The sequence below is a fragment of the Hirsutella rhossiliensis genome (genome assembly GCF_020360975.1).
Source record: "Hirsutella rhossiliensis strain HR02 chromosome Unknown scaffold00007, whole genome shotgun sequence".
NCBI lineage: Eukaryota > Fungi > Ascomycota > Sordariomycetes > Hypocreales > Ophiocordycipitaceae > Hirsutella > Hirsutella rhossiliensis.
Window position 1 is genome coordinate 280,619 of NW_025408673.1, and position 26,581 is coordinate 307,199.

The 26,581-nt window shown below is 37.8% G+C and overlaps 2 protein-coding genes across 2 annotated transcripts; both read right to left on the reverse strand.

Annotated features, from left to right (window-relative positions):
• Positions 1–18,419: 18,419 nt before the first annotated feature.
• Positions 18,420–21,372, reverse strand: HRG_06806 (reverse transcriptase (RNA-dependent DNA polymerase) domain-containing protein; the record flags this gene model as incomplete). Its single annotated transcript, XM_044865277.1, has 10 exons — positions 18,420–18,521; positions 18,577–18,693; positions 18,739–19,179; positions 19,351–19,569; positions 19,648–19,743; positions 19,843–20,256; positions 20,355–20,652; positions 20,746–20,857; positions 20,912–21,115; positions 21,300–21,372. The coding sequence occupies 10 exons, from the start codon at positions 21,370–21,372 to the stop codon at positions 18,420–18,422; spliced, it is 2,076 nt and encodes a 691-aa protein (XP_044719239.1).
• An 806-nt stretch (positions 21,373–22,178) lies between these two features.
• Positions 22,179–23,323, reverse strand: HRG_06807 (uncharacterized protein; the record flags this gene model as incomplete). Its single annotated transcript, XM_044865278.1, has 2 exons — positions 22,179–22,873; positions 23,239–23,323. The coding sequence occupies 2 exons, from the start codon at positions 23,321–23,323 to the stop codon at positions 22,179–22,181; spliced, it is 780 nt and encodes a 259-aa protein (XP_044719240.1).
• Positions 23,324–26,581: the final 3,258 nt, after the last annotated feature.

Sequence of the window (26,581 nt, forward strand, 5' to 3'; positions counted from 1 at the left end):
ACTTATTAAGGAGGTAAAAGAGGTATATTAAAGGCTTAGCTAAGAGTAGGAAAAACACCTTACTAACTAGGTTCTTACCTAAGCCGCCCTTAGGCTGCCTCTAACGTATTATTAGGTTAAGGAATTTACCGGCTATATCGTTAAGGCCGGCGGCGATACCTATCCGCTTAAGAAGTAGTAGATTTTAGGCTTTTTAGCTTAGAACCTAGAGATTAGTACTATTAAAGGTAGATCTCTCGATTCTACTTACGTTAATAGCGCCTTTATAGCCTATATCGAGGAATAGTTCTAATTACTTAAGCTACTAGCTATATAAGCAATCTTACTAGAGTCCTACTTTAATATAAACGAAACGGGTATCCTTAAGGGCCTTAGCTTTAATAGTTTAGTACTAAGGAGCTTAGAGAAGCGAGAGACTCTTAAAAAGCGGCTAGGATCGCGTTATTAGACTATAATAGTCGAATACGTCTTTACTATAGGCTAGGCCTTAACTCCCCTTATAATTTTTAAGGGTTAAGACCTTTAATACTAATAGTTCCCTAATAAACTTAATTTTCTATAAGATTAGGACTTTATTACCTCCTTAAAGGGCTAGATAAGTAATACTATTACTATTTAGTAGCTAAAGTAGGTTTTTATCCCTTAAATAAAGCACTATAAGTAAGGCAATACTCTTATTATTATTAATAGCTATAGGAGTTATTAGACTAATAATTTTATATATAAATACTTCTAGAATAGTATATATCTCCTTTTCCTATTATTATACTCCTTATATATCCTTTAATTACTTAATATCTTAGTTTTCTTACCTATTAAGGCCGTATACTAACGTTAACTTACGAAAATCGTATCTTTTAATAATATAGCGCTAATTAGTAAGGCTACCTTCCTTTATATCTACTACGAAGCTTAGTAGGCTAGCTTAACTAAAAGGAATATTAAGGGAGGTTAGCGCGGGTCTAGTTTATAGCTAATTAATATAGTAAAGCCCTTATTAAGCTACTTTATCTTACTATAGCTATTAACGCCGTTAACGCTATTAAAAAGGAAGAATATTAGCTCCTTAACTAATAATAATGCCCTTAAAACGCTTAAACGATTATAAGAAGTTCGCTGCCTCGTTATAGGGCTAGAAAATCGCGGTTAAGTTAACTATATAATCTAACTACTCTTTAGTAAAGTTAGCCGCGCCCTTAATAATTAAAATTAGTAGCTTATAGCTACCTAGCTTCGAATATAATAGCTTATTTATTAATTATATTATCTATAGCCTCGAAAATAAAAAAAGGCTCTATAGGATCCTAATAGCTAGTTTATATAGATTAATTAAGTTATTAAGATAAGGTAGCGGCTTAAGCGTATCCTTAAGCTAGCTACTATTACTATAGCTAATTAAGATATAGATTTTAAAGCTCTATATAGTAGCTAATAGCTTAAATAGCTAGAAAATACTATAATTAACTATTATAATATTAAAATATAGCTTTAATTACTATTAAAATATACCTACCTTAGTATTATAAAGAGTACTAGTATTAAAGTATACTAGACTTTAGGTAGGCTAACTTACCTCCTTAGATTATTTAATTATTTTATATTAAATAGTAAGATAAGGTCTTTAGGTTATAGGCTTTCTTTCTTTCTTATATACTTATTAGCTTTATTTATCTTCTTTACTAATCGATTTTAATATCTTATTACTCTTTTCTTAGCTTCTTTTATATCTTTTTCTTTCCTTTCTAAAACTTATATATATACTTTAAATAATTCTTCTCTTATCTTTACTTTATCTTAGTTAATTAGTCGCTAAGTTAGGTATTCTACCTTAAGAGGTAGTACCGGTTCCTATTTATATAGTAGGTAGAAAGCTAATATTCTATAAGACTCTTTAACTACTATTTAATCTATAAAGATTACTTAGTTAAGGTATTTAATTTACTTACCTTTTTTCTCTACTATTTTTATAAGTACTATTATTAACCTTTAATACCCTTATTTTACTACTACGTTTACCTTTAAATTATATACTAAAGTTTAAATAACTTTAACGCTTATATCCTCTAAGATATACTTAAAGTCTTTCTTTAATTCGGGCCCTCTATTAATTATAGCGTATAGTATTATACTATACCTATATATAATAAAGAGTATAAATTTAGTTATAGCTCTTATAGTAATTTCTTTAACTAGGGTTACTTTTACCTATTTAGTAAGGTTATCTTATACTTTTATAAGGTATAAATACCTATAATTAAATAGTATATACTAGCTATTAATATCGCGAAGCGTAGCCTGATTTCGTAGTTCTCGGAGATATCCCTTAGTAAGAGGGACTAAGGAAGCTAAAAAAACACCCGGTATAGAAAAAGGAAGAAGGAGCTAAAAAGAGGTATAGAAAGGAGGGTAGGGGCATAAGTAGCGATAGCTTCCTATAGAGGTAGCGAGAGATAAGACGGATGTGCCGGAAACGGCTAGAAAGGAGGGGAAAAACCGGCAAAAAGCTCGGTAGTTAAAGGGATATTAGTAGCTTCTTTAAGCAGGATCTTCTTTATTAATTAAGATGCTAGACGGGTATAAAGAGGGGCGTTAGATAGAGGAAAGAAGGAGAATTAAGGCAATATAATAATTACTCCCTTACCGTAATTACTGCTCCCGTAAGAATTATATCTCTCTGCCCTGCCTATCCGACCCCTTACTTCTAATTTTACCTTCGTGCATTTTTATATACTTCTTATATCTCTCTTTACGAGAATTAAAGTAAATTTTACTTATAGGGTAGCTAGGTATAGTCGTAGTTATAACTTCCTAGGGTCTCTTAGTTATAAAGTATTAGTATTCTTTATAAGAAGAGATTATATTATAAATATTATTTTAAAGGCTAGCCTACTAATAACTATTCTTTATAAATATATATATAACTTATCGTCCTTTATATCCTATTTACGCGTAGTACTTTATAATAATCCTTTTTTATTCTTTTAGGTCGTCTATAATTAGTATAGGTCCCTTTCTTTCCTTTTTAAGGAGTCGCTAAAGCTTTTAATCTTTAACGTAGAAATTTAAACTCTTTAAGTATAGCTTCCTATAGTTTTATTTAAAAAGGCCCTCCGGCCGTTTTAATATCGCGTACTCTATATACGTTAATTAACGCTATCGCTTATATTTAATAGGCGGCTATATCTTTTTCGTAATAGTTATAAGCTTAGGTAGAGGGGTTACCCTTCTAGGAACTTCTTAGTAACTTTATACGTACTTCTTCTAGCTAGCCTAGCGCGTACTACCTAAAAGGCCTAAGGTTTAAGTCCTACTAAAGTAATTACGCGGTATTAGTATAGAGCCTACCTATATAAAAATTCCCTCTATAGTCTAGGATATCTAGGTATCCTAAGACGAATTAACCTAGCCTCCTTAAGAGGGTATATCGCGTACTCTATATACGTTAATTAACGCTATCGCTTATATTTAATAAGCGGCTATATCTTTTTTATAATATTTAACGTTTAAAGAAAGTTTATAATTATCCTTAATTCTATTAAGTAGTCCCTTTATAGCTTAGTCCCTTATACTATATTTAATTAAAAGTCTATAAACTTTTTAATATTGCCTTTTATTTCCTTATTTAATATATTAAAAGGTCCTTTAAGCTTTCTTAAGAGTATATTAGCTATATTATTCTTCTTACCTTCGACGTATTATATATAAATAAAGACTTACTTATAGCTAAGGACTTATTTTCCTCTTACTTTTTTCTTAAGGACCTCTTTAAAAGACCCTATCTCCTTATATAATACTAAGTAGTCTTTCTAGTCTTAGAGAAACTAGTCTCTAAAAGGGTGTTTTTCTAGCTACTTTTAGTTTACTAGTAAGTCTAAGAGGTCTCTTTTATATACCTTCCTTACTAATATTAGCTTAAAAAGCCGGCCTATTATAAACGCTCTATAAGAACCGTCTTCTATTAGTATTAGATAGAAGTTAGAAAAACGATCGAAATAAAGGAGAGGTTAGTCTTCTTTAGTAACTATATTAGGCCCTATACCTTCCTTTACTTTTTAAAGTAGGGATAAAAAGGCAGCTAGGTAATCCTTTAAAAGAGGTGCCTTTCCTACCCCCTTAAGGGTTAAGATAAAAAGACTAATAGAGAAAACTACTTTTAGATCTTCTTCTTATATAAGAGGAGGCATAGGGAGGTAGACGTATTCTAGCTCTACTACTTTCCTATAGTCTCCTTCTTTATCTAGATTATTTAATTTAATAGCTTCCTCTTTTTCGAAGTTAGCGTTATCCTTAACTACTTCGACGTTAGTTTCTTCTTTTATTTCCTTATCTAGGACCTCTTCTTAAGACTATTAAGAAGGGGGGATTTTAATCTTTTAAATTAGCTAATATTATAAGAGTAAGAGGGGCTATTAATCCCTCTTTCTATTAAAGAAGCTAGATTTATTAAAAGTTATATCCTTAGTTAAAATAGCTTTCTATAAAAGAGGAATGTAGATCTAAAAGATATTTATAGAATTATAGCTAATAAAGTAACTAATAAAGGCTCTAAGATTAAGCTTTCTTTTCTTTTTCCTTTTTAGCTATATATTTATAGTTATTATATATACCTTATAGCTATAGGTATAAAGGTAGGCTAGCGAGGCCCTCTTTTTTATAAAGAGCTTAAGGGGGGATTTTTAGTTTATTCCTTAGTTTAGTTCCCTAGGGTCCTTAAGGTCCCTAGGGGTTTAGTTCTAAAGGTAATAAGCGGTCTTAATAACTTCCCTTTAAAGTTTATAAGGAAGCTTTATAGTAAGTCTTACTATATAGGCCCTTTTAATTATAGCACCCCTTAATCTTTCTACCCCTCCGTTCTAGGCCTAGGTATTTAATGCTAATAGGAGGGGTAAAATACCCCTTTTTTAAAGCTAATTTATAATATCCTTTATAAATAGCTCTTTATTAAACTATATCTTCTTTACCTTATAGCTAAAGTAGGATTTTATCTAGTTAACGAAGTCTTAGAGGGTAGACTAATTATATTTACTTAAGTAGGTCTATAAGAAATAAGGGAAAACTATCCCCAAAAAAGCATCTATAAAAAGTATTACCCTAACGAAGCTTTCCTAATCCTTAGAGATATCGGTTTAGTCGACCTAAATTTCCTTATATAGCTAGTCCGGCTATAAAGGGGTTTATCTAGAAATTCGTTTCTTAGTCTTTCCTTAGCTATAGTATTTATATTTAACGGTCTTTAGGCCCCTTATTTATACGCCCTATTATAGGCCTAGCTTATATAAAGCTAGGGGGCCTAGGTAACTAAGTTATATATACTAAAGAAGACCGTCTCCTTAGGCTATTAAAAGAGGGTCCTTTAAACCTACCCTCCTTTAAGTAGGGAAAGCTAACGTCTTAAGAGATTCCTTCTTAAGGATAGGTCGGAATTTAAGAATAAATTAACTAAATTTTTCCTTAATAAGCTTAGTAGTTTAATTCTTCTAAACTAGCTTTATAGGCTTTAACGTTATATCTTAGAAGATTCCTTCCTCTTAAAGAAAGCGGAAAGAAATTAAGCTCGTTAAAAATTTAAGGTAAAAAGCTACCTTTTTTCGTCGAAGAATTTATATAGACTTATTACGTAATTTTATTATAAAATTCACCCTTCTATATCCCTCTATCTATATAGTAAATTCCCTAGCAATAAGGTATTCCCTCTATACCTTCTTAAAGGACTAGAATTATAAGAGTATATTATAGATATTAAGGGAAGTACTAGAGTTAAGGACAGCTGATTTTTATAGGGGATAATTAAAGGGTCTTAATAGGTAGTCTTATTAATCTATAGGAAAGATAAATACTAGATTTACTATACTAATAAATTTTCCTTAAATTTATAGCTTAAATAAGGGCAGCGGCGTTAGTTACTATTTCTTAGTAACCTAAATCTCGTCTATCGTCTTCTATAATAAGGGGTCCTCCTTAAAAGACTATTATATCGTTTCTTATAGCCTCTTTAAAGGGTTAAATCCTTTAGGTCGGTTTTCCTTAAAGACTTATTAGTATTATAATAACCGATAGCCTAGGGATTTATAGGCTAGGCAGCTGTTTTATTATCTAGTCTTTTACTTCTTTAAGGAATCCTCGTCCTAATCTAAAAGGTCTACTTAAAAACCCCCCTCTCTTTACTCCTTATTACTAATATTAACGAGGTTCGATTTTAACTAGTTCCTTAATTTTTAACTAATAGACTAAAAGGTCTATTAAGGGACTAGTCGGGCCGGTCTAACTAATAAGACCGGGCCTAGAGTAGAAGGCGGAGCTAGGGCCGGGACTAGGGCAGCCGTTAAAGATAAGGTTAAGGCTCTTAAGGGAGGAGGAGCTAAAGAAGCAATAGTAGTAGTAGCGGGGGCTATAGTAATAGGGGTAGTAGGTTAAGCTATCTAGGTCGAGTGCTAGCTATAAAGGAATAAGACTACTTACTATTATACTCTAGTAGCCTCTTTATTTAGTTCCTAGCTAGCCTCTTAAAAGATAGTCGAGTAACTATTACTAATAAGCTTTATTAATAGAGATATATCCTATAGCTACTTACCGGAAAGAGCTTTTATTAAGAAGTATTAGTTAGCTTCCTCGAGGATTTCTTCTTACTTAGCTAGCTATAAAGAAGCTAGTAAGTTCCTAGTAGAAAAGGCTCCTAGGTATACTATATAGGTCTTCTTAATATCGTTAGTTATATAGCCCCTTAAGGGAGCTATTAAGGTCTCGAGCTTTAAAAGCTACTACCTAAGAGTCTCTTTCTCTTAAAGAGAGATTAGCTTCGCGGTACTAATAGATTCTATTATTACTATATAAGTAGTAGTTAATAGCTTCGTCTTATAAAGGTATTCCTTATAGTAACTCTTATAGTTACCTAAGGTAGTAGAAAAAGCTCTTTATTATATAGAGGTTAGCTTAGAAAAGAGGGAAGCTCCTTTTATAAATTCTATTACCCTAAGATAAAGAGGTGGCTTAAGAGGGTCCTACTTATTAAAGAAGACTAAATTATAGATAGTTCTATCTATGCGAGCTTATAGCTCCTTTACCTACTTATCCTAATCTTAGGGCTTTATAAGAATCGTCCTATAGACCGTAGGGGTAGTAAAGGAGTCGTTTTTCGTTATTATTATAGGGAAGGGGGGGGGGCAGAAAAGTCGGTTAAAAATCGGCTTTTCTAGTAAGAGGGGTAAAAGGGAGCTATAAGGGATATAAGAAAAGTGCCTTTTATACTATTCCTCCTAGGCTTATAACTCTTATAAAGTAAGATATAAGAAGTATATATAAAACGTATAAAGGTAAAATTAAAAGTAAGGGGTTAGATAGGTAGGGCTAAGCTATTTAATTCTTATAAGGGCAGTAATTAAAGTAAGGGAGTAATTATTATATTGCTTTAATTATCCTTTTTTCCTTTATCTAACGCCCTTCTTTATACCTATTTAGTATTTTAATTAATAAAGAAGATCCTACTTAAAGAAGCTACTAATATCCTTTTAATTACTAAGCTTTTTACTAGTTTTCCCCTCCTTTTTAGCCGTTGCCGGTATATCTATCTTATCTCTTACTACCTCTATAGGAAGCTATCGCTACTTATACTTTCCCTTATACCCTTACCCTCTTTTCTATACTTCTTTTTAGCTCCTTCTTCCTTCGTTTATACTAGGTATTTTTAGCTTCCTTAGTCCTTCTTACTAAGGGATATCTCTAAGAACTATAAAATTAAGCTATGCTTTATAATAATAATATTAAAGGAGTCTTTTTTTTACTTCTTTTTAAGTAAGTTTATCTATAAGAATTTTAATAGTAAGGGCTTATATAAAAAAGATATAGACTATAAGCTAGTTTATTTTATCCTTATTATAGATACGGTTAATATATATCTCTTATTTAAACTTCTTAAGGAATTTAATTATATTTTTACTATTAAATTTACTAATAAGTAGGAGTTATAGTTAATAAAGTCTTTTTATAAGGTTATCTTAGCTTTTAATAAGTATATCTTTAAGTTTATTAGTAATCTTATTAATATCTACCTTAATTTCTTTAGTATTACTAGTAGTAGGATTAAATAATCTATCTTAATAGCTAGCGTTTCTAAATATAGTATACTTATAAATTATAAGGTTATAAAATTTAAAGTTAAAGCTTTTAAAGTTAAAGGATATCTTATTATAACTATCTTATTACTAACTTTCTTATCTATTAAAAGGAGGTAAGTATAAGGAATAGTATTCCTATTATAAATAAAGTAGCTATAATATACTCTCCCGATTATTCTCGCGTAGAGAGATATAAGAAGTATATATAAAATGCACGAAGGTAAAATTAAAAGTAAGGGGTCGGATAGGCAGGGCAGAGAGATTTAATTCTTACGGGGGCAGCAATAAAGGTAGGGGAGTAATTATTATATTGCCTTAATTATCCTTCTTTCCTCTATCTAACGCCCCTCTTTATACCCGTCTAGCATCTTAATTAATAAAGAAGATCCTACTTAAAGAAGCTACTAATATCCCTTTAACTACCGAGCTTTTTACCGGTTTTTCCCCTCCTTTCTAGCCGTTGCCGGCTTATCCGTCTTATCTCTCGCCACCTCTATAGGAAGCCATCGCTACTTCTACTTCCCTTTATACCCCTACCCTCCGCTCTGCACCTCTTTTTAGCTCCTTCTTTAAAACCTATTTTTTAGCTTCCTAGGTCCCTCTTACTAAGGGATATCTCCGAGAACTACGAAATCAGGCTACGCTTCGCGATACACCCCCTTAGCTATAGCCTGCCCTTATAGAAAGGGTAAAGCTAAATACCTAGGCCGGTAAGCGTATAGAGGAGGTCTTAGTCTATACTTCTCCCCTACTCGAGAAATCCGGGTTTTAGCCCCGGGCTCTTTTAGACCTACTTTAAGAAAAGGGGCCTAAGGAGGAAATTAAGTCCTATAAGAAAGGGGGTCTTCTAAGGATAAGTCCCTAAAGGGGGCCTTTAAGAAGAACAAGTCCTATTAAGCTAGGCCCTCCTTTAGGACAAGTCCTAATTCCTCTCTTCGGCTATAGACGTCTCCTTCCTCCTACGTGCTATTAGCTCCTCTCGTAGACTCTTAAGGCGGGCCTTTAAGGATAGCTTCTCTCGAACGTCTTCTAGCCTAATTTACTATAAAAAGACAGCTAGCTTCTGCTTCGGTAAGGGCTTCGTAAGACCGTCGGCTTTTATCGATGCCGTTAGAACTTAACGGACGGAAATAAGTCCCCTTTAGACCTCTTAGCGTAACTAATACTAGTAAATATCGATATACTATAGCCGGGTCGATAGTTTGCTATTTTCTATAAGAATTCGTATAGTCTATATATTATCGCATTCTATAGCTAACGGGGACGGAATTTGCAGTCGTAACGATATTAGTAGCCGGCTAAGGAAAATCGCTTCTTTTAACGCTTCTAAAAGAGCTAGTAGCTCTGCCTCCGTGCTTAATATAGTAACGGTAGCTTGCTTCGAAGCTCTCTAAGCAATAGTTCCTCTAAAAAGGGATATAATATACCCCTATAAGCTCTTTCTATTTAATAAATTGTCCGTAAAGGACGAATCGCTTAAATAAAGGAAGATTTCGGTAGCTTATTTCCTTCCCTACCCTCCTAGGCGTAGACTATATAATCTCGTTAAATAGAGATAAAGGATAGCTCTATCTACTGCTTCTTAATGCCTAGGGCTAGGATTCTAGTTATGCCTAGCTAGCCGGGAGACCGTAAAAGAGATATCCGGTCTAGTAGAAATAGCTAAAAAAAGCAGGGAGCCTACCTTCTATTAATATTAGTGTTTCTCTTACTCCCTAGCTTAAAAGGACGGATTAGGTAAAAGCTCTTTATCTAATATAGGCGTAGAGGGAAGCTTCTTATCGAGGGAATTAAGGAGGAATTTATAAGCGACCTTATCGATATAGGCGTCTTAGGTAAGCTAGATAGTCCGTTAGGACCTATTCCGAAGGATTCGTATCCCTAGGAACTACTTTAGCTCCCCTAGCCGGGTTATCTTATACCTTTATTATAGGCTACGTATAGCCTCCCTTATAGTAGCTTCTTCCTCTATCGGGTATACCTAGATAATATTATCGACGTAGAAGAAGGCCGTGATTTTACCCTTCTATATTATACACGGTTCCTAAGGGACTTTCTTAAAGCCTAGGGCTTCGAGGGAACCTATTAAATGCTATTGCTAAAGAAGGGGTAATCTTCGTAATCCGTATAGAGCTTTCCTAAGCTATAGAACCTTTCCTAGTTATTAGAAGCCTAGTAGAAGGCGTATATAGATAACTTCTTCTTCCTCGAGTAGGCAGTTAATAAAGGCATTAACTATATCTATCTAATCGAGCTCGAGGTCGAATTCTGCTACTATAGCTATAAGGGTCCGAAAGGATATCCCTACTAGGGTAGTTGCCCTAGTAGGAAGATCCCCTTTTTCCTACTAGTTTCTATAGATAACTAGCCGGGTTTTATACTTTTAAAGGAAGCCGTGTTTATTAGTCTTATAGATAAAGACCTACTTATAGCTAAGGACCTATTTTCCTCTTGCTTTTTCCTTAAGGACCTCTTCGAAAGACGCTATCTCTTCGTATAAGGCTAGGTAGTCTTTCTAGGCCTAGAAAAACTAGTCTTTAAAGGGGTGTTTTTCTAGCTGCTTCTAGTTTGCTGGTAGGTCCGGGAGGTCTCTTTTATATACCTTCCTTGCTAATAGCTATAGCTTAAAGAGCCGGCCTGCTATAAATGCTCCGTGGAAACCGTCTTCTATTAGCGTTAGATAGAAGTCGGAAAAACGATCGAAATAAGGGAGAAACTAGTCTTCTTTCGTATCGGGCCCTATACCTTCCTTTGCTTCTCGAAGTAGGGATAAAAAGGCAGCCGGGTAATCCTTTAAGAGAGGTGCCTTTCCTACCCCCTTAGGGGTCGAGACGGGAAGACTAACTAAGAAAGCTGCTTCTAGATCTTCTTCTTCCGTAAGAGGAGGCGTAGGTAGGCAGGCGTATTCTAGCTCTACCGCTTTCCTATAGTCTCCTTCTTCGTCTAGATTATCTAATCTAGCAGCTTCCTTTTCTTCTTCTTCCTTAAAGTCGGCGTTATCCTCGACTACTTCGACGTCGGTTTCTTCTTCCGTTTCCTCGTCTAGGACCTCTTCTTAAGACTATTAAGAAGGGGGGATTTAGATCTTCTAAATTAGCTAACGTTATAAGAGTAAGAGGGGCTATTAATCCCTCTTTCCGTCGAAGAAGCTAGATTCGTCGAAAATTATATCCCTAGTCGAAATAACCTTCTATAGAAGAGGAATCTAGATCCGGAAGATATTCGTAGAATTATAGCCGACGAGGTAACTAATAAAGGCTCTCGGATTAAGCTTTCTTTTCTTCTTCCTTTTTAGCTATATATCGGCAGTTATTACGTATGCCTTATAGCTATAGGTATAAAGGTAGGCTAGCGAGGCCCTCTTCTTTATAAAGAGCTCGAGGGGGGATTTCTAGTCTATTCCTTAGTTTAGTCCCCTAGGGTCCTTAGGGTCCCTTAGGGTCCGGTTCCAAAGGTAATAGGCGGTCTTAACGACTTCCCTCTAAAGGTTGTATAGAAGCCTTATAGTAAGTCTTATCGTACGGGCCCTTTCTATTATAGCACCCCTTAATCTTTCTGCCCCTCCGTTCTAGGCCTAGGTATTCGGTGCTAACGGGGGGTAAAATGCCCCTTTTTCGAAGCTACTTTAAGATATCTTTCGTAAATAGCTCTCCGTTAGACCGTATCTTCTTTACCTCGTAGCTAAAGTAGGATTTTATCTAGTTAACGAAGTCCCGGAGGGCAGACTAGTTATACTTACTTAGGTAGGTCCGTAAGAAATAGGGGAAAACCATCCCTAAAAAAGCGTCTATAAAAAACATTACCCTAACGAAGCTTTCCTAATCCCTAGAGACGTCGGTCTAATCGACCTAAATTTCCTTATATGGCTAGTCCGGCTATATTAGGGTCCGTCTAGAAATTCGTCTCCTAGTCTTCCCTTAGCCGTAGTATTCGCATTCGACGGTCTTTAGGCCCCTTATTCGTATACCTTATTATTAACCTAGTTTATATAAAGCTAGGGGACCTAGGTAACCTAGTCGTACGTGCTAAAGAAGACCGTTTCCTTAGGCTGCCGGAAGAGGGTCTTTTATAGTAGACCTATTCCTCCTAGCAGGGAAAGCTAACTTCTCGAGAGATTCCTTCCTAAGGATAGGTCGGAATTCGAGAATAAATTAACCGAATTTTTCCTCGATAAGCCTAATAGTCTAATTCTTCTAGACTAGCCTCGTAGGCTTAGACGTCGTGTCCTAGAAGATTCCTTCCTCTCGAAGAAGGCGGAAGGAAATCAGGCTCGTTAAAAATCGAGGGCAAAAAGCTACCCTTTTTCGTCGAAGAATTCATATAGATCTATTAGGTAATTTTATCGTGAAATTTACCCTTCCGTATCCCTCTATCCGTACGGTTAATTCCCCGGCAATAAGGTATTCCCTCCGTGCCTTCTTAAAGGACCGGAATCGTAAGAGTGTATTATAGATATCGAGGGAAGCACTAGAGTCAAGGATAGCTGATTTTCGTAGGGGATAATCGGAGGGCTCTAACGGTTGGTCTTAGCCTTATTAATCCGTAGGGAAGACGAAGGCCGGATTTGCTATACTAACGATTTTTCCTCGAATTTGCGGCTCGAATAAGGGCAGCGGCGTTATTAGTTGCTATTTCTTAGCAACCTAAATCTCGTCTATTTTCTTCTACAACGAGGGGTCCTCCTTAAGAGACTATTATATCGTTTCTTATAGCCTCTTTAAAGGGTTAAATCCTTTAGGTCGGTTTTCCTCGAAGACCTACTAGCATTGTGATAATCGATGACCTAGGGATTTATAGGCTAGGCAGCCGTTTCGTCGTCTGGTCTTCTATTTCTTCGAGGAATCCTCGTCCCGATCCGGAAGGTCTGCTTAAAAACCTCCCCTTTTTACCCCTTATTGCTGATTTTGACGAAGAGGTTCGATTTCGACTAGTTCCCTGATTTTTCGACTAACGGACTGAAAGGTCTATTAGGGGACTAGTCGGGCCGGTCTAACTAACGGGACCGGGGCCGGGCCTAGAGCAAGATGCTTAGCCGGGGCCGGGGCCGCAGCTGTAGTTAACGACGGCGTTGAGGCTCTCGAGGGAGGAGGAGCCGAAGGGGCAACAGCCGCAGCAGCAGGGGCTGCAGCAGCTGTAGGGGCAGCAGGTCGAGCCGTCTAGGTCGAGTGCTAGCTACGAAGGAATAAGACTGCTTGCTATTATACTCTAGCACCTTCTTCGTCTAGTTCCCGGCTAGCCTCTCGAAAGATAGTCGAGTAACCGTCACTAATAGGCTTTATTAGTAGAGATATATCCTATAGCTACTAGCCGGAAAGAGCTTCTATAAGGAAGTATTAGTTAGCTTCCTCGAGGATTTCTTCCTACTTAGCTAGCTACGAAGAAGCTAGTAGGTTCCTAGTAGAAAAGGCTCCTAGGTGGGCCGTATAGGTCTTCCTAATACGGTTAGTTATATAACCTCTTAAGGGAGCTATCGAGGTCTCGAGCTTTAAAAGCCACTGCCTTAGAGTCTCTTCCTCTTAAAGAGAGATTAGCTTTACGGCACTAACGGATTCCGTTATCGCCGTACGAGCAGCCGTTAGTAGCTTCGTCTCGTAAAGGTATTCCTTACGGTGACTCTCGTAGTCGCCTAAGGTAGTAGAAAAAGCTCTCTATTATATAGAGGTTAGCTCGGAGAAGAGGGAAGCTCCCTCTATAAAGTCCGTTGCCCTAGGATAAAGAGGGGGCTTAAGAGGGTCCTACTTATTAAAGAAGACTAAATTATAGATAGTTCTATCTATACGAGCCCGTAGCTCCTTTACCTACTTATCCTAATCTTAGGGCTCTATAAGAATCGTCCTACGGACCGTAGGGACGTTAGAGGAGTCGGTTTTCGTTATCGTTGCGGGGAAGGGTAGAAAAGTCGGTTAAAAATCGGCTTTTCTAGTAAGAGGGGTAAAAGGAAGCTACGAGGGATGCAAGAAAGATAGCTTTTGCAGCAGCCGGAAGGTATAGGAATTCTATTCCTCCCGGGCTTATAACTCTCGCGTAGAGAGATATAAGAAGTGCATATAAAATGCACGAAGGTAAAATTAGAAGTAAGGGGTCGGATAGGCAGGGCAGAGAGATTTAATTCTTACGGGGGCAGTAATAAAGGTAGGGGAGTGATTATTATATTGCCTTAATTGTCCTTCTTTCCTCTATCTAACGCCCCTCTTTATACCCGTCTAGCATCTTAATTAATAAAGAAGATCCTACTTAAAGAAGCTACTAATATCCCTTTAACTACTAAGCTTTTTGCCGGTTTTTCCCCTCCTTTCTAGCCGTTGCCGGCTTATCCGTCTTATCTCTCGCTACCTCTATAGGAAGCTATCGCTACTTCTGCTTCCCCTTATGCCCCTACCCTCCTCTCTATACCTCTTTTTAGCTCCTTCTTTAAAACCTATTTTTTAGCTTCCTAGGTCCCTCTTACTAAGGGATATCTCCGAGAACTACGAAATTAGGCCACGCTTCGCGATAATTATATAAGCTAATAAGTAGTATATTAATTATAGATAAAATCCTATATTATAGAGTAAGAATCGCTTATTATTATATATATTATTATATATTAAACGGGTTACCGGTTATTATATAATTAGGAATTAAAGAAATAGAGCTTGCTTAAAATACTAGCTAAGACCTCTTAAGAATACTAGCACGACTAACCTCCTTTAAATATAAATATTAGTAGAACTAAGATACTTCTTAATATACTCGAGGTATTATAGAATTCCTTATTCTTAGGGCTATATAGCAGCTTAAATCTAGTCCTAAAAGGTTCTTTTATTTAGCTATAATTATCTATATAAGATAGTATATCCGCTAGTAAATAAAGTAAGAATTATTAACTTTAATACCTCTTCTATATACTAATATACTACTAATAAATTCTATAAAAAATCCTACCTTATACTTCTTCCTCCCCTCTATTATATAGTCTAACGTAACTCCTTAATTTCTTAAAATTCCGCTTTTACTTATATACCTTAAGAGTAAGCGTTCTTTATAAGCTACTATATAAAAGAAAGGTAAGGTTAAGGTTATTAAGGTATCCCTTATTAATACCTATATTAGTATTATTAGTATATATATAAGTAAGAGGTCTTAGTAAGGTTTTAAAACGATTTAAATTATACTATTATTATTATTTATATCTTTTAAAGTATTATATAAGGATTATAGTTTCTTAACTAAGTCGCTAGTATTAAGGGTTATAGGGCTAATAATAAGAGCTTAGGGCTTTTTAGTATTAGCTTATTACTTTTCCTTTACTATTAATAAAGGCATTATTTAATTATTTATTTCTTACTAAGCCTATCGCCTTATTAAGTCCTTAACTTTAGCTCTTAAAGTAGTTATTACTTTAATTATTAAATCCTTAGATTTTATTTTTTCTAAATAGTACTATTATCTTCTAAGTATTCTTAGCTTTATAAAGCTACTTATCGATATATAAATAAAAGGGAATAACGAGTTTATACTTTATAGACTAATTTTAATAAAGATAAGGGTATATACTTAAAATATATATAGTATATAGCTAAGGATTAATAAAGTAATTAACTATATAATTATCTAATTATAGGTCTTATATATAGCTCTAAGGGTCTTAGGTTATTAATATAAGTCTTAAAAGTTTTTTACTTTATACCTCTTTATCTCTATTAAAGTTATATAGCTAGCGGCCTTTACTTTAAAAGGGAAAAATAAAAATTCGAATTAACTATAATTAAGGAAGGTGCTTAATTAAATAATTTAAGCTTTTATAAAGCCTTTAAGTATACTTAAAAGGAAGTTAAATAAGGAGCGCTAAGGGTCTTATATCTTTAACTAGCTAATATTTATAAGGGTGCTATCTTACTTATTAAACTACTTATAGCTAAGGACCTATTTTCCTCTTACGTTTTCTTTAAGAACTTATTTAAAAGACCCTATCTTTTTATATAAGGCTAGGTAGTCTTTCTAGGCCTAGAAAAACTAGTCTTTAAAGGGGTGTTTTTCTAGCTACTTTTAGTTTACTAGTAAGTCTAGGAGGTCTCTTTTATATACCTTCCTTATTAATTAAGGCTTAAAAGGTCAGCCTACTATAAATACTTTATAAGAGCTATCTTTTATAAGCGTTAAATAAAAGTCGGAAAAATAATTAATATAAAGGAAAAGTTAGTCTTCTTTTATATTAGGCTCTATACCTTCCTTTACTTCTTAAAGTAAGGATAAAAAGGTAGCTAGGTAATCTTTTAAGAGAGATACCTTTCTTACCCTTTTAAAGGTTAAAATAAAAAGACTAATAAAAAAGCTACTTTTAGATCTTCTTCTTATATAAAAGGAGGCATAGGGAGGTAAGCGTATTTTAGCTCTACCGCTTTCCTATAGTTTCTTCCTTTATTTAAATTATTTAATTTAGTAGCTTCTTTTTTTTCTTTAAAGTTAGCGTTATCCTTAACTACTTTAACGTTAGTTTCTTCTTTTATTTCCTTATTTAAGACCTCTTCCTAAGACTATTAAAAAGGGGGGATTAAGATCTTTTAAATTAGCTAACGTTAAGAAAGTAAGAAGGGCTATTAATCCCTCTTTCTATTAAAGAAACTAGATTTATTAAAAATTATATTCCTAGTTAAAATAACCTTTTATAAAAGAAGAATCTAGATCTAAAAGATATTTATAGAATTATAACTAATAAGGTAACTAATAAAAGCTCTAGGATTAAGCTTTCTTTTCTTCTTCCTTTTTAGCTATATATTAGTAGTTATAGTATATACCTTATAGCTATAGGTATAAAGGTAGGCTAGCGAGGCCCTTTTCTTTATAAAGAGCTTAAAAGGGGATTTTTAGTTTATTCTTTAAGTAGTCCTTCTAAGGTCCTTAGGGTTCTTAAGGGTCCGGTTCTAAAGGTAATAAGTAGTCTTAACGACTTCCCTTTAAAGGTTATAGGGAAGCCTTATAGTAAGTTTAATTATATAGGCCCTTTTTATTATAATACCCCTTAATCCTTTTACCCCTTTATTTTAGGCCTAGGTATTTAGTATTAATAGGATAGGTAAAATACCCCCTTTTTAAAGCGAATTTAAGATATCGTTTATAAATAGCTCTCTATTAAACTATATCTTCTTTACCTTATAGCTAAAGTAGGATTTTATCTAGTTAATAAAGTCTTAAAAGGTAAACTAGTTATACTTACTTAAGTAGGTCTATAAGAAATAAAGGAAAATTATCCTTAAAAAGGCGTTTATAAAAAATAATACCTTAATAAAGCTTTATTAGTCTTTAAAAATATTAGTTTAGTCGACTTAAATTTCCTTATATAGCTAGTCTAGCTATAAAAGGGTTCGTTTAGAAATTTATCTCTTTATTTTTCCTTAGCTATAGTATTTATATTTTATAGTCTTTAAGCTTTTTATTTATATACTTTATTATTAGCTTAGCTTATATAAAGCTAAGGGGCTTAGGTAACTAAGTTATATATATTAAAGAAAGCTATCTCTTTAAGCTATTAAAAGAGGGTCCTTTATAATAAACTTATTCCTTTTAATAAGAAAAGCTAACTTTTAAGAGATTCCTTCCTAAGGATAGGTTAGAATTTAAGAATAAATTAACTAAATTTCTCCTTAATAAGCTTAATTATTTAATTCTTTTAGACTAGCTTTATAAGCTTAAATATTATATCTTAAAAGATTCCTTTTTTTAAAGAAGGTAGAAAAGAATTAAGCTTATAAAAATTTAAGGGTAAAATACTACCCTTTTTTTACTATAGAATCTATATAGTTTTATTAAGTAGTTTTATTATAAGATTTACCCTTTTATACCCCTTTATCTATATAGTTAATTTACTAGTAATAAGGTATTCCCTTTATACTTTCTTAAAGGACTAAAATCGTAAAAGTATATTATAAATATTAAGGGAAGTATTAAAGTTAAGGATAGCTAATTTTCGTAAAAGATAATTTAAGGGCTTAAATAGTTAGTCTTAGCTTTATTAATTTATAAGGAAGATAAAGGCTAGATTTACTATACTAATAATTTTTCCTTAAATTTATAGCTTAAATAAGGGTAGTAGTATTAGTTATTATTTCTTAGTAACCTAAATCTTATTTATTCTCTTTTATAATATAAGGTCCTTGTAACGGTCTCAACTGAGTGTGTTGACAACTAGCTGAGCGACTGCGACGAGTATCCTAAAGCTAAGGAGAAAAGAAGAAGAAAAGAAAAGAAAGGAAAGCTCTCGAAGATGGCACGAGCTTATAAGCGGAGCTCCGGTGGGTCTTGTCGAGAGCGGAGCCGAGACCTCACGGCTCAGCCCGTTACAATAACCCCTCCTTCCTCCCCGTTTCGATCGTTTCGATTGGGGTGGTTTCGATCCAACTTTCCCATGAACTTCTTCATACCTAGCCAGTGCTATTGTGTCTGCGACGTACTTGACTGGCTCCCACGTCGGACCTATCCATCCGACCCATTTCACCAACACTTTCCACTCTCTCCCGACTTTCTTCCTGTCCAGAATCTCTTCCACTTCCCACAGCTCGCCATCGTCCGTCAAAATGGCCGGTGGGCGGTAGTCATCCGACGTCTGTGACGGTAGCGGATCGTCCGCTGCTAAGCGTAAGAGCGACACGTGGAACACGTTGTGTATTCCCGGAGGCGTGTCCAGCCTGCACGCGTGTGACCCAATGGTCTCCAGGACGGTGTACTTGGCCGACAGCCAATCGAGCTTCTTGGATGGCCGATTGGATCGGATGTTGCGAAGTCGCAGCCATACCTTGTCTCCAGGCTTGAACTGGTCTGACGGCTGTCTTCGCGAATTGGCGTTCTTCTCTTGCTGCTCTTGCGCTGACGCAATTGCCGCCTGGGCCCATTCCGTTGCCTCTCGAAATCGTTGCACAATGCTTTCAGCCCTGGCCACTGGGGACCTTCCGTCCGTCCGTAACTTCTCCTTGACTTGTATCGGGTCAACATGATACCCATGCGTGATAAAGAACGGGCTCAGGCCTGTCGACGTCGAGTTGTGATTGTTGATGGCCATCATGGCCGCTGGCAACAGCTCTTCCCAGTTATCCTGAGCATAAGCAGCAAAGATCCTCAGATATCTCTCGACTTCCTGATTCGCCCTTTCTGTTGCACCGTCAGTCTCGGGATGCCACGCCGTAGACAATCTTTGCTTCACGCGTAGCAGCTCGCAGAGCCTCTGCCATAGTCTACTGGTGAATTGCGTGCCACGGTCAGTGACGATCGCGCGCGGCACGCCATGGTGTTGCACCACGTTCCGTAGCAATGCTCTGGCCGTCGTCTCGGCCGTGATGTCCTTCAATGACTCAAGAACGACACTTTTGGACAGTCTGTCCGTCACGACCATAAGGTTGGTCGAACCGTTCGACTTGGTTGGTGGCAGGTCTGTCACAAAGTCAATTGACAGCTCCGACCAGATCCTGTCTGGAATAGGTAGCGGCTTCAATAAACCGCGACGCTTCTCTCGCCAAATGTTGCTTCGGCCACACACATCACAATTTCTCACAAATTGACGCACGTCTGAATCGAGGCCTGGCCAATAAAACTTGCGGCTCAACAAGGACTTCAGCATGTCCCGTCCGGGGTGTCCTGCAAGCGTTGAGTCATGCGTCTCCTGCATAAGCCGCGTGCGCAGGGTTCGTGGTTCGGCACCCAAATTCGCTCGCCAGCAGAGCCGCTGTCCATCGTCAATCGAGCATTCCGAGAGCATCACGGGCAGTCCCCAATGCGACGGCAGACGCCTCTCGCCTTGCTGTACGGCCTTTCGGATGAGCCAATAACGATTGTGCTTGACACCTTCGTCCCATAACTTCTGCAGTTCCGGGTCCGAGAAAGGGTTTTCGATTGAGTCGTCTTGGTCAGTTGTTGCGTCATCGGGTTGATCCGTGTCGCCCTTGGTGACATAACCGCTCTTGACTTTTGTCACCAGGCCACCCTTGTTACGTTGCAGCAGCTGAACACGTCGTCCTTGCAACCGATCATCTTCGGCGCTGTGCGGCATGTCCTGTTCTCGTCGCGACAGCGTGTCCGGTACGACGGCTTCTTTGCCCGGTCGATGCTTGATGGTGAAGCTGTACCGCGATAGCGTCTCAGCCCATCGCGCCTGACGTTCACTCAGTTGCTGCTTCTTGGTGAAGTAACGGAGGTTGAGATGATCCGTCAAAACGGTAAAGGACTTCACACTCTCAATTCGGCGTCCCAATGCTCAAGGCAGCGAATGATCGCCAGCAGCTCTTTATCGTGGATTGGGTAGTTGCACTCCGCCGGTGCGTTTTTCTTTGAGAAGAAGGCCACAGGCCGCATGATGCCGTCATCGCCCTTTTGCGAGAGCGCCCCTCCTGTGACATAACCGGATGAATCCGTCTCCACAATCGTCTCTCTATCCGGATCCCATTGCGCAAGGACCGGCGCACTGGTCAGAAGAGCCTTCAACTCCTCGAAGGCCTTGTCGCACTCCTTCGACCACGCAAACACCGCATCCTTCTTTGTTAACGCCGTTAGAGGCGCGGCGATGTTGGAGAATCTGGGAATGAATTGCCGGTAATAGTTGGCAAACCCCAGAAAACTTCTGACGCCTTTGACAGAACGGGGTCGCTGCCACTGCTGAATTGCCTGCACCTTCTCCGGGTCCACGCGGATACCTTTCCCGGCTTCGACGATGAAGCCCAGGTACTTGACACTCTTTGCCTCAAAGTCACACTTGTCGATATCAATCTGCAGGCCTGCATCTCGCAGTCGAGCAAGGACCTGCCTGACTTTGTTGCGATGATCTGCGAGCGAACCGCTCGAGTAGATCAAGATGTCGTCAATGTAAGCGGAACAGAACTCGTCGAGGAAATCTCGCAACGTGTGGTTTATGTAACGCTGAAACGTTGCGGGAGCACCCGTCAACCCGAACGGCGTGACAAGCCATTCGTAGAGTCCGTAACGTGTTCTGAATGCTGTCTTCCACTCGTCTCCCTCCTCGACGCGAATCTTGTGAAATGCTGCGATAACGTCAAGTTTGGTGAGCCACTTGGCTTGACAGCGACCGCAAAGTTTCCTCGATCAACGGCAAGGGATATCGGTCTTTCTTGGTGATCGCATTCAATCCTCGATAGTCCACGCAAAAGCGCAGACCACCACCGGGCTTCCTCACGAACAAAACTGGTGCTGACGCTGGAGAACTACTTGCTCGAATGAAACCCTTGTCGAGTAGCTCAGTGAGAGTCTTTCGCAGAACAATGAGCTCTTCTCGTGACATGCCGTACAATGGTCCCCACGGCGGTTCTTTCTCCTTGTCATCAGGACCTCTCTAACTGAATCTTGTGATCACACCCGGACGACGCGGTGGGAGTTGGTCCGCTTGGTCGCGGTCGAAGACGGATAGGTACTCGTGGTAGTGACGGGGCAGCTTCTCTCGGGTCTGACTTCTTCCTCGGAGTCAATGCCTTCTCAATGTCTTTCAGGCTTGCGGCGAAGATCCGCACTCCATCGTCTCGATGCTTGAACTTTCTTGCTCGGCGAACCATTCCGGCGAACACGAACGCCGCCTGTCCTCGTATGTTGCACCGTTCCTCCTCCTTCGGGTCTCGGCCTTTCACCCAATGGTCGTGCGTCCCGATATGCAAGAGGTTCTGCGATAATCGCAAGGTGACATCCTCCTGGTTCAACCACTTCTTGCCCAGAATCACAGGGTCGGTCTGGTCTCGCACAACGTAGAAAAAGCTCTTTCTTCTGGTACCCGTCGATATCGAAGTCGAAGTAGGTCACGGCACAGATGGCCTCGGGTGAGAATGTGTTGACCTGCTCCAACGTTCGAGGTTTAATCGGAATACGCGGCAGGTGAAGCTTGCGGGCAAGGCGCTCACTGATGGTCCCATAACACAGGCAACCACAGTCAACGAAGGCCGTGATGAAATACTCGATTGATACCGAAATTTACGTAGAGGCCTTCACAGTCCATCTCGTCCTTCTGAGTTGCCCATTCCGCCTCAGCCTTTGCGCGCTCCTGACGGCGATTTTCGTCAGGAGCTACTCGTTTTCCGAATGGTCATCGGAGGTATCCCGCTAGAACTCTCCGCGGGCTCTTGGTGCTTTGCTCGAGCTTCTTGTCTTCTCTTCGACACGGACCTTGACTCTGCTGCCGCCGATCTTCCCGGGACACTTGGCCGCAAGATGGCCAAGCTTCCCGCACTCGTAACATTTGCGCTCCTCCAACGGAACAAATTGCTTTTCCTCCGGGGCCCTCCTGCCGTTTATCAACCGATTTGCTTTCACGGGTTCCCAATCCATCTGATCATCGGACGGGGGGGACGACGTGGTTGGCGATCCGGGTGACGGGGGCTTTTGTCGGGACTCGAGCGGTTCGGATAAACGACCATACTCCTTTCTTGACCTCTGCTCGCGGCCTTGTTGTCGTTGGTGGAAATTGAGGCTATCTAGGCGCGAGCCAATCGTCAAGAGTAGCTCGGCGTAGCTGTTGAAATCCTTCGGGAGACTGACGGCACTGACGAGACTCGACTTGAGCCTATTATTAATTGCTCCTTCCAAGTAATTGATTTGCACCACGTCGGCCCACTCGCCACCGCCACTATCGGCAAGCTCTTTCTCGAACTTTGGGAAGAAACTGGCGAAACTCTCATCAGGCTTCTGCTTCAACGATCGAAGTCGATCCAGTGCTCGTGCCTTTGCGTTCGGGTCCCCGTACCGACGGTTCAAGTAGTCGAGAAACAGATCTGGGAGCGAGCACCATCGATACCGCCCTGTTCGTAATAAGCAGCGGCCATGTTCTGGGCTGTTCCCGCCAACCGGGAGTACACATAGGCGAAGAGTGCTTCTTTATTGTCGAATGCCTGTCGGTCCACAGCCAATTTCGCTTTCATCTCTAAGAACCAGGGACGGAAGTTTTTCCTGGTTCCATCGAATTTCGGCGGATCAGGCAAGGTTGGTTTTACCCTCTTTGATGGGATTCTTTCGGATGTCTCGATCGATTGAGGCGTGTTGTCGGACATCGGTTCGATAGGAGCGACTGGTTCATTTGCCGGAGTCGGAGTTGAGACGGCTGTTTGGAGGATTCGGATCTGCGATCGCATCTCTTCGCGTTCGGCCTCTTGGCTTGCACACACACTTTCTAGTTTGTCCATCACTGCAGCCAGGGCTTGCATCATCGATTGAGGCTCAAAAGAACCTTGCTGGGAATCGATTGCCTCCATGACTGAAGATTTTCTCCTCGTCTCTCAGGACTGAGGGCGACTTGATCACACAGCAAGTCTGATACGGAAGGGATATCTCGACAACGGTCGAACGCTATCAACGCCTCGAAGGCTCCTTCCTACACGGCTGGACGTTCTGCACAGGGCTTCTAGTCCAGCTGCTGCCGTCCACACTGGGAGCCAAGCAGCAATCACGTACTTCTCGCTCAACCGCACGCCGTACGGAGAGCAGATTGACGCTCCACGTCCTTTGCTCGGGAGATGAGAGCTACGCGACGCGAGCCAAGCTGGCTTTGGCGCCGTACACACACGCACTTTCGTCGCGGGCGTTCCACACAGGATTGCCCAAGCTACTGCCACTCCGCGTACCCACAAAGGGAACTGAACAGCGCTGCCAATTGATTGTGATCAAAGGCTTTAACGATGAAAGGGAGCTTTAGGATAATGTAACGGTCTCAACTGAGTGTGTTGACAACTAGCTGAGCGACTGCGACGAGTATCCTAAAGCTAAGGAGAAAAGAAGAAGAAAAGAAAAGAAAGGAAAGCTCTCGAAGATGGCACGAGCTTATAAGCGGAGCTCCGGTGGGTCTTGTCGAGAGCGGAGCCGAGACCCTCACGGGCTCAGCCCGTTACAGTCCTCCTTAAGAGACTTTTAAATAATATCTTTTAGTCCTTTAAGAAGCGTAATTTTAAAAGGACGACTTTCCTTAAAAACTTATTAGTAGTCCTTTAGCTAATAGGGCCTTTTATATACTTAGTAGGTAGGTCGATTCCTCCTTATTTATTATCTCTTTAAAATATCCTTATTCCTTTTTAAAAGGTTTACTTAATAAACCCCTTTTTTTATACCTTATTATTAATTTTAATAAGGTTCGATTTCGACTAGTTCTTTAATCTTTTAACTAATAAACTAAAAGGTTTATTAAGGGACTAGTTAGGCTAGATAGACTAATAGGGCCGGGCCTAGAGTAGTAAGCGGAGCTAGGGCTAGGACTAAGGTAGTAGTTAAAGATAAGGTTAAGGCTCTTAAAAGAGTAAGAGCTAAAAGGGTAGTAGCTATAGTAATAATAATAAGGGCTATAGTAAGAGAGGCTATAGTAGCTATAAGGGTAGTAAGTCGAGCTATCTAAGTTAAGTACTAGCTATAAAAAAATAAGACTACTTATTATTATACTTTAATAGCTTTTTTATTTAGTTCTTAGCTAGCTTCTTAAAAGATAGTTAAGTAACTATTATTAATAAGCTTTATTAATAGAGATACATCTTATAGCTACTACTTAGAAAGAGCTTTTATTAAGAAGTATTAGTTAGCTTCTTTAAGGATTTCTTTTTATTTAGCTAGCTATAGAGAAGCTAGTAGGTTCTTAGTAGAAAAAGCTCCTAAGTATACTATATAGGTCTTCTTAATATAGTTAGTTATATAGCCCCTTAAGGGAGTTATTAAGGTCTTAAGCTTTAAAAGCTATTACTTAAGAGTCTTTTTTTTAAAAAGAGATTAGCTTTATAGTATTAATAGATTTTATTATCGCTATATATATAATAGTTAGTAGCTTTATCTTATTAAGGTATTTCTTATAATAACTATTATAGTTACCTAAAGTAGTAAAAAAAGCTCTTTACTATATAAAGGTTAGCTTAGAAAAGAGGGAAGCTCCCTTTATAAATTCTATTACCTTAAGATAAAAAGGGGGCTTAAGAGAGTCTTACTTATTAAAGAAGACTAAATTATAAATAGTTCTATTTATATAAGCTTATAGCTCCTTTACCTACTTATTTTAATCTTAAGGCTTTATAAGAATCGTCTTATAAACTATAAAGGTAGTAAAGGAATTGTTTTTTAATATTCTTATAAAAGAAAGAGTAGAAAAGTTAGTTAAAAATTAGCTTTTTTAGTAAGAGGGGTAAAAGGAAGCTATAAAGGATATAAGGAAGGTGCCTTTTATAGTAGCTAAAAGGTTTAAGAATTCTATCCCTCTTAGGCTTATAACTCTTATAAAGAAAGATATAAAAAGTATATATAAAATATATAAAGGTAAAATTAAAAGTAAGGGGTTAAATAGGTAGAGTAAATATATTTAATTCTTAAAAAAGTAGTAATTATAGTAAGGGAGTAATTATTATATTACCTTAATTTTCCTTTTTTCTTTTATTTAATATTTCTCTTTATACTTATTTAAGATCTTAATTAAAAAATACTTAAAGAGGCTATTAATATCCTTTTAACTACTAAGCTTTTTACTAGTTTTTCCTTTCTTTTCTAGCTATTACTAGTATATCTATCTTATCTCTTACTACTTTTATAAGAAGCTATTATTACTTTTACTTCCTTTTATACCCTTACTTCTTTTTCTATACTTCTTTTTAGCTCCTTCTTTTTTCTTTTATACTAAGTATTTTTATAACTACCTTAGCTATAAAGCTAGCTAAGGCTACTTTTACTTTAAGGTTTAATACTATAATTATAAAGGAGAGCACTTTATAACTAATAAAGTATAATATAGAGTCTATAAAAGAATAACTAATACTTAGTAGCCTTAGCCCCCTTATACTTATAAGGCCCTTAAAGCCCCTTAGGCCCCTTAGGCTTAACTATAACCTTATTAGTATTATATAATCTAATACTAATAGGTAGGAAATAGCTAACCTATTAATCTTAAAGTAAGCTTTAAAAATAAAAGTAGACCTTATCTTATTATAAGAACCTTACTTTTATAAGATTAATAATAGCTATATCCTTATATAGTATTTAGCCTATAATATTATTCTCGCGAAGAGAGATATAAGAAGTATATAAAAATATATAAAGGTAAAATTAGAAGTAAGGGGTCGGATAGGTAAGGCAGAGAGATTTAATTCTTATAAGGGCAGCAATAAAGGTAGGGGAGTAATTATTATATTACCTTAATTATCCTTCTTTCTTTTATCTAACGCCCCTATTTATACCTATCTAGTATCTTAATTAATAAAGAAGATCCTACTTAAAGAAGCTACTAATATCCTTTTAACTACCGAGCTTTTTATCGGTTTTTTCCTTCCTTTATAGCCGTTTCCGGTATATCCGTCTTATCTCTCGCTACTTATACCTCCCCTTATGCCCCTACCCTCCTTTCTATACCTTCCTTTTAGCTCCTTCTTCTATACCGGGTGTTTTTAGCTTCCTTAGTCCCTTTTACTAAGGGATATCTCCGAGAACTATAAAATTAAGCTACGCTTCGCGACACACCCCCTTAGCTATAGCCTGCCCTTATAGTAAGGGCA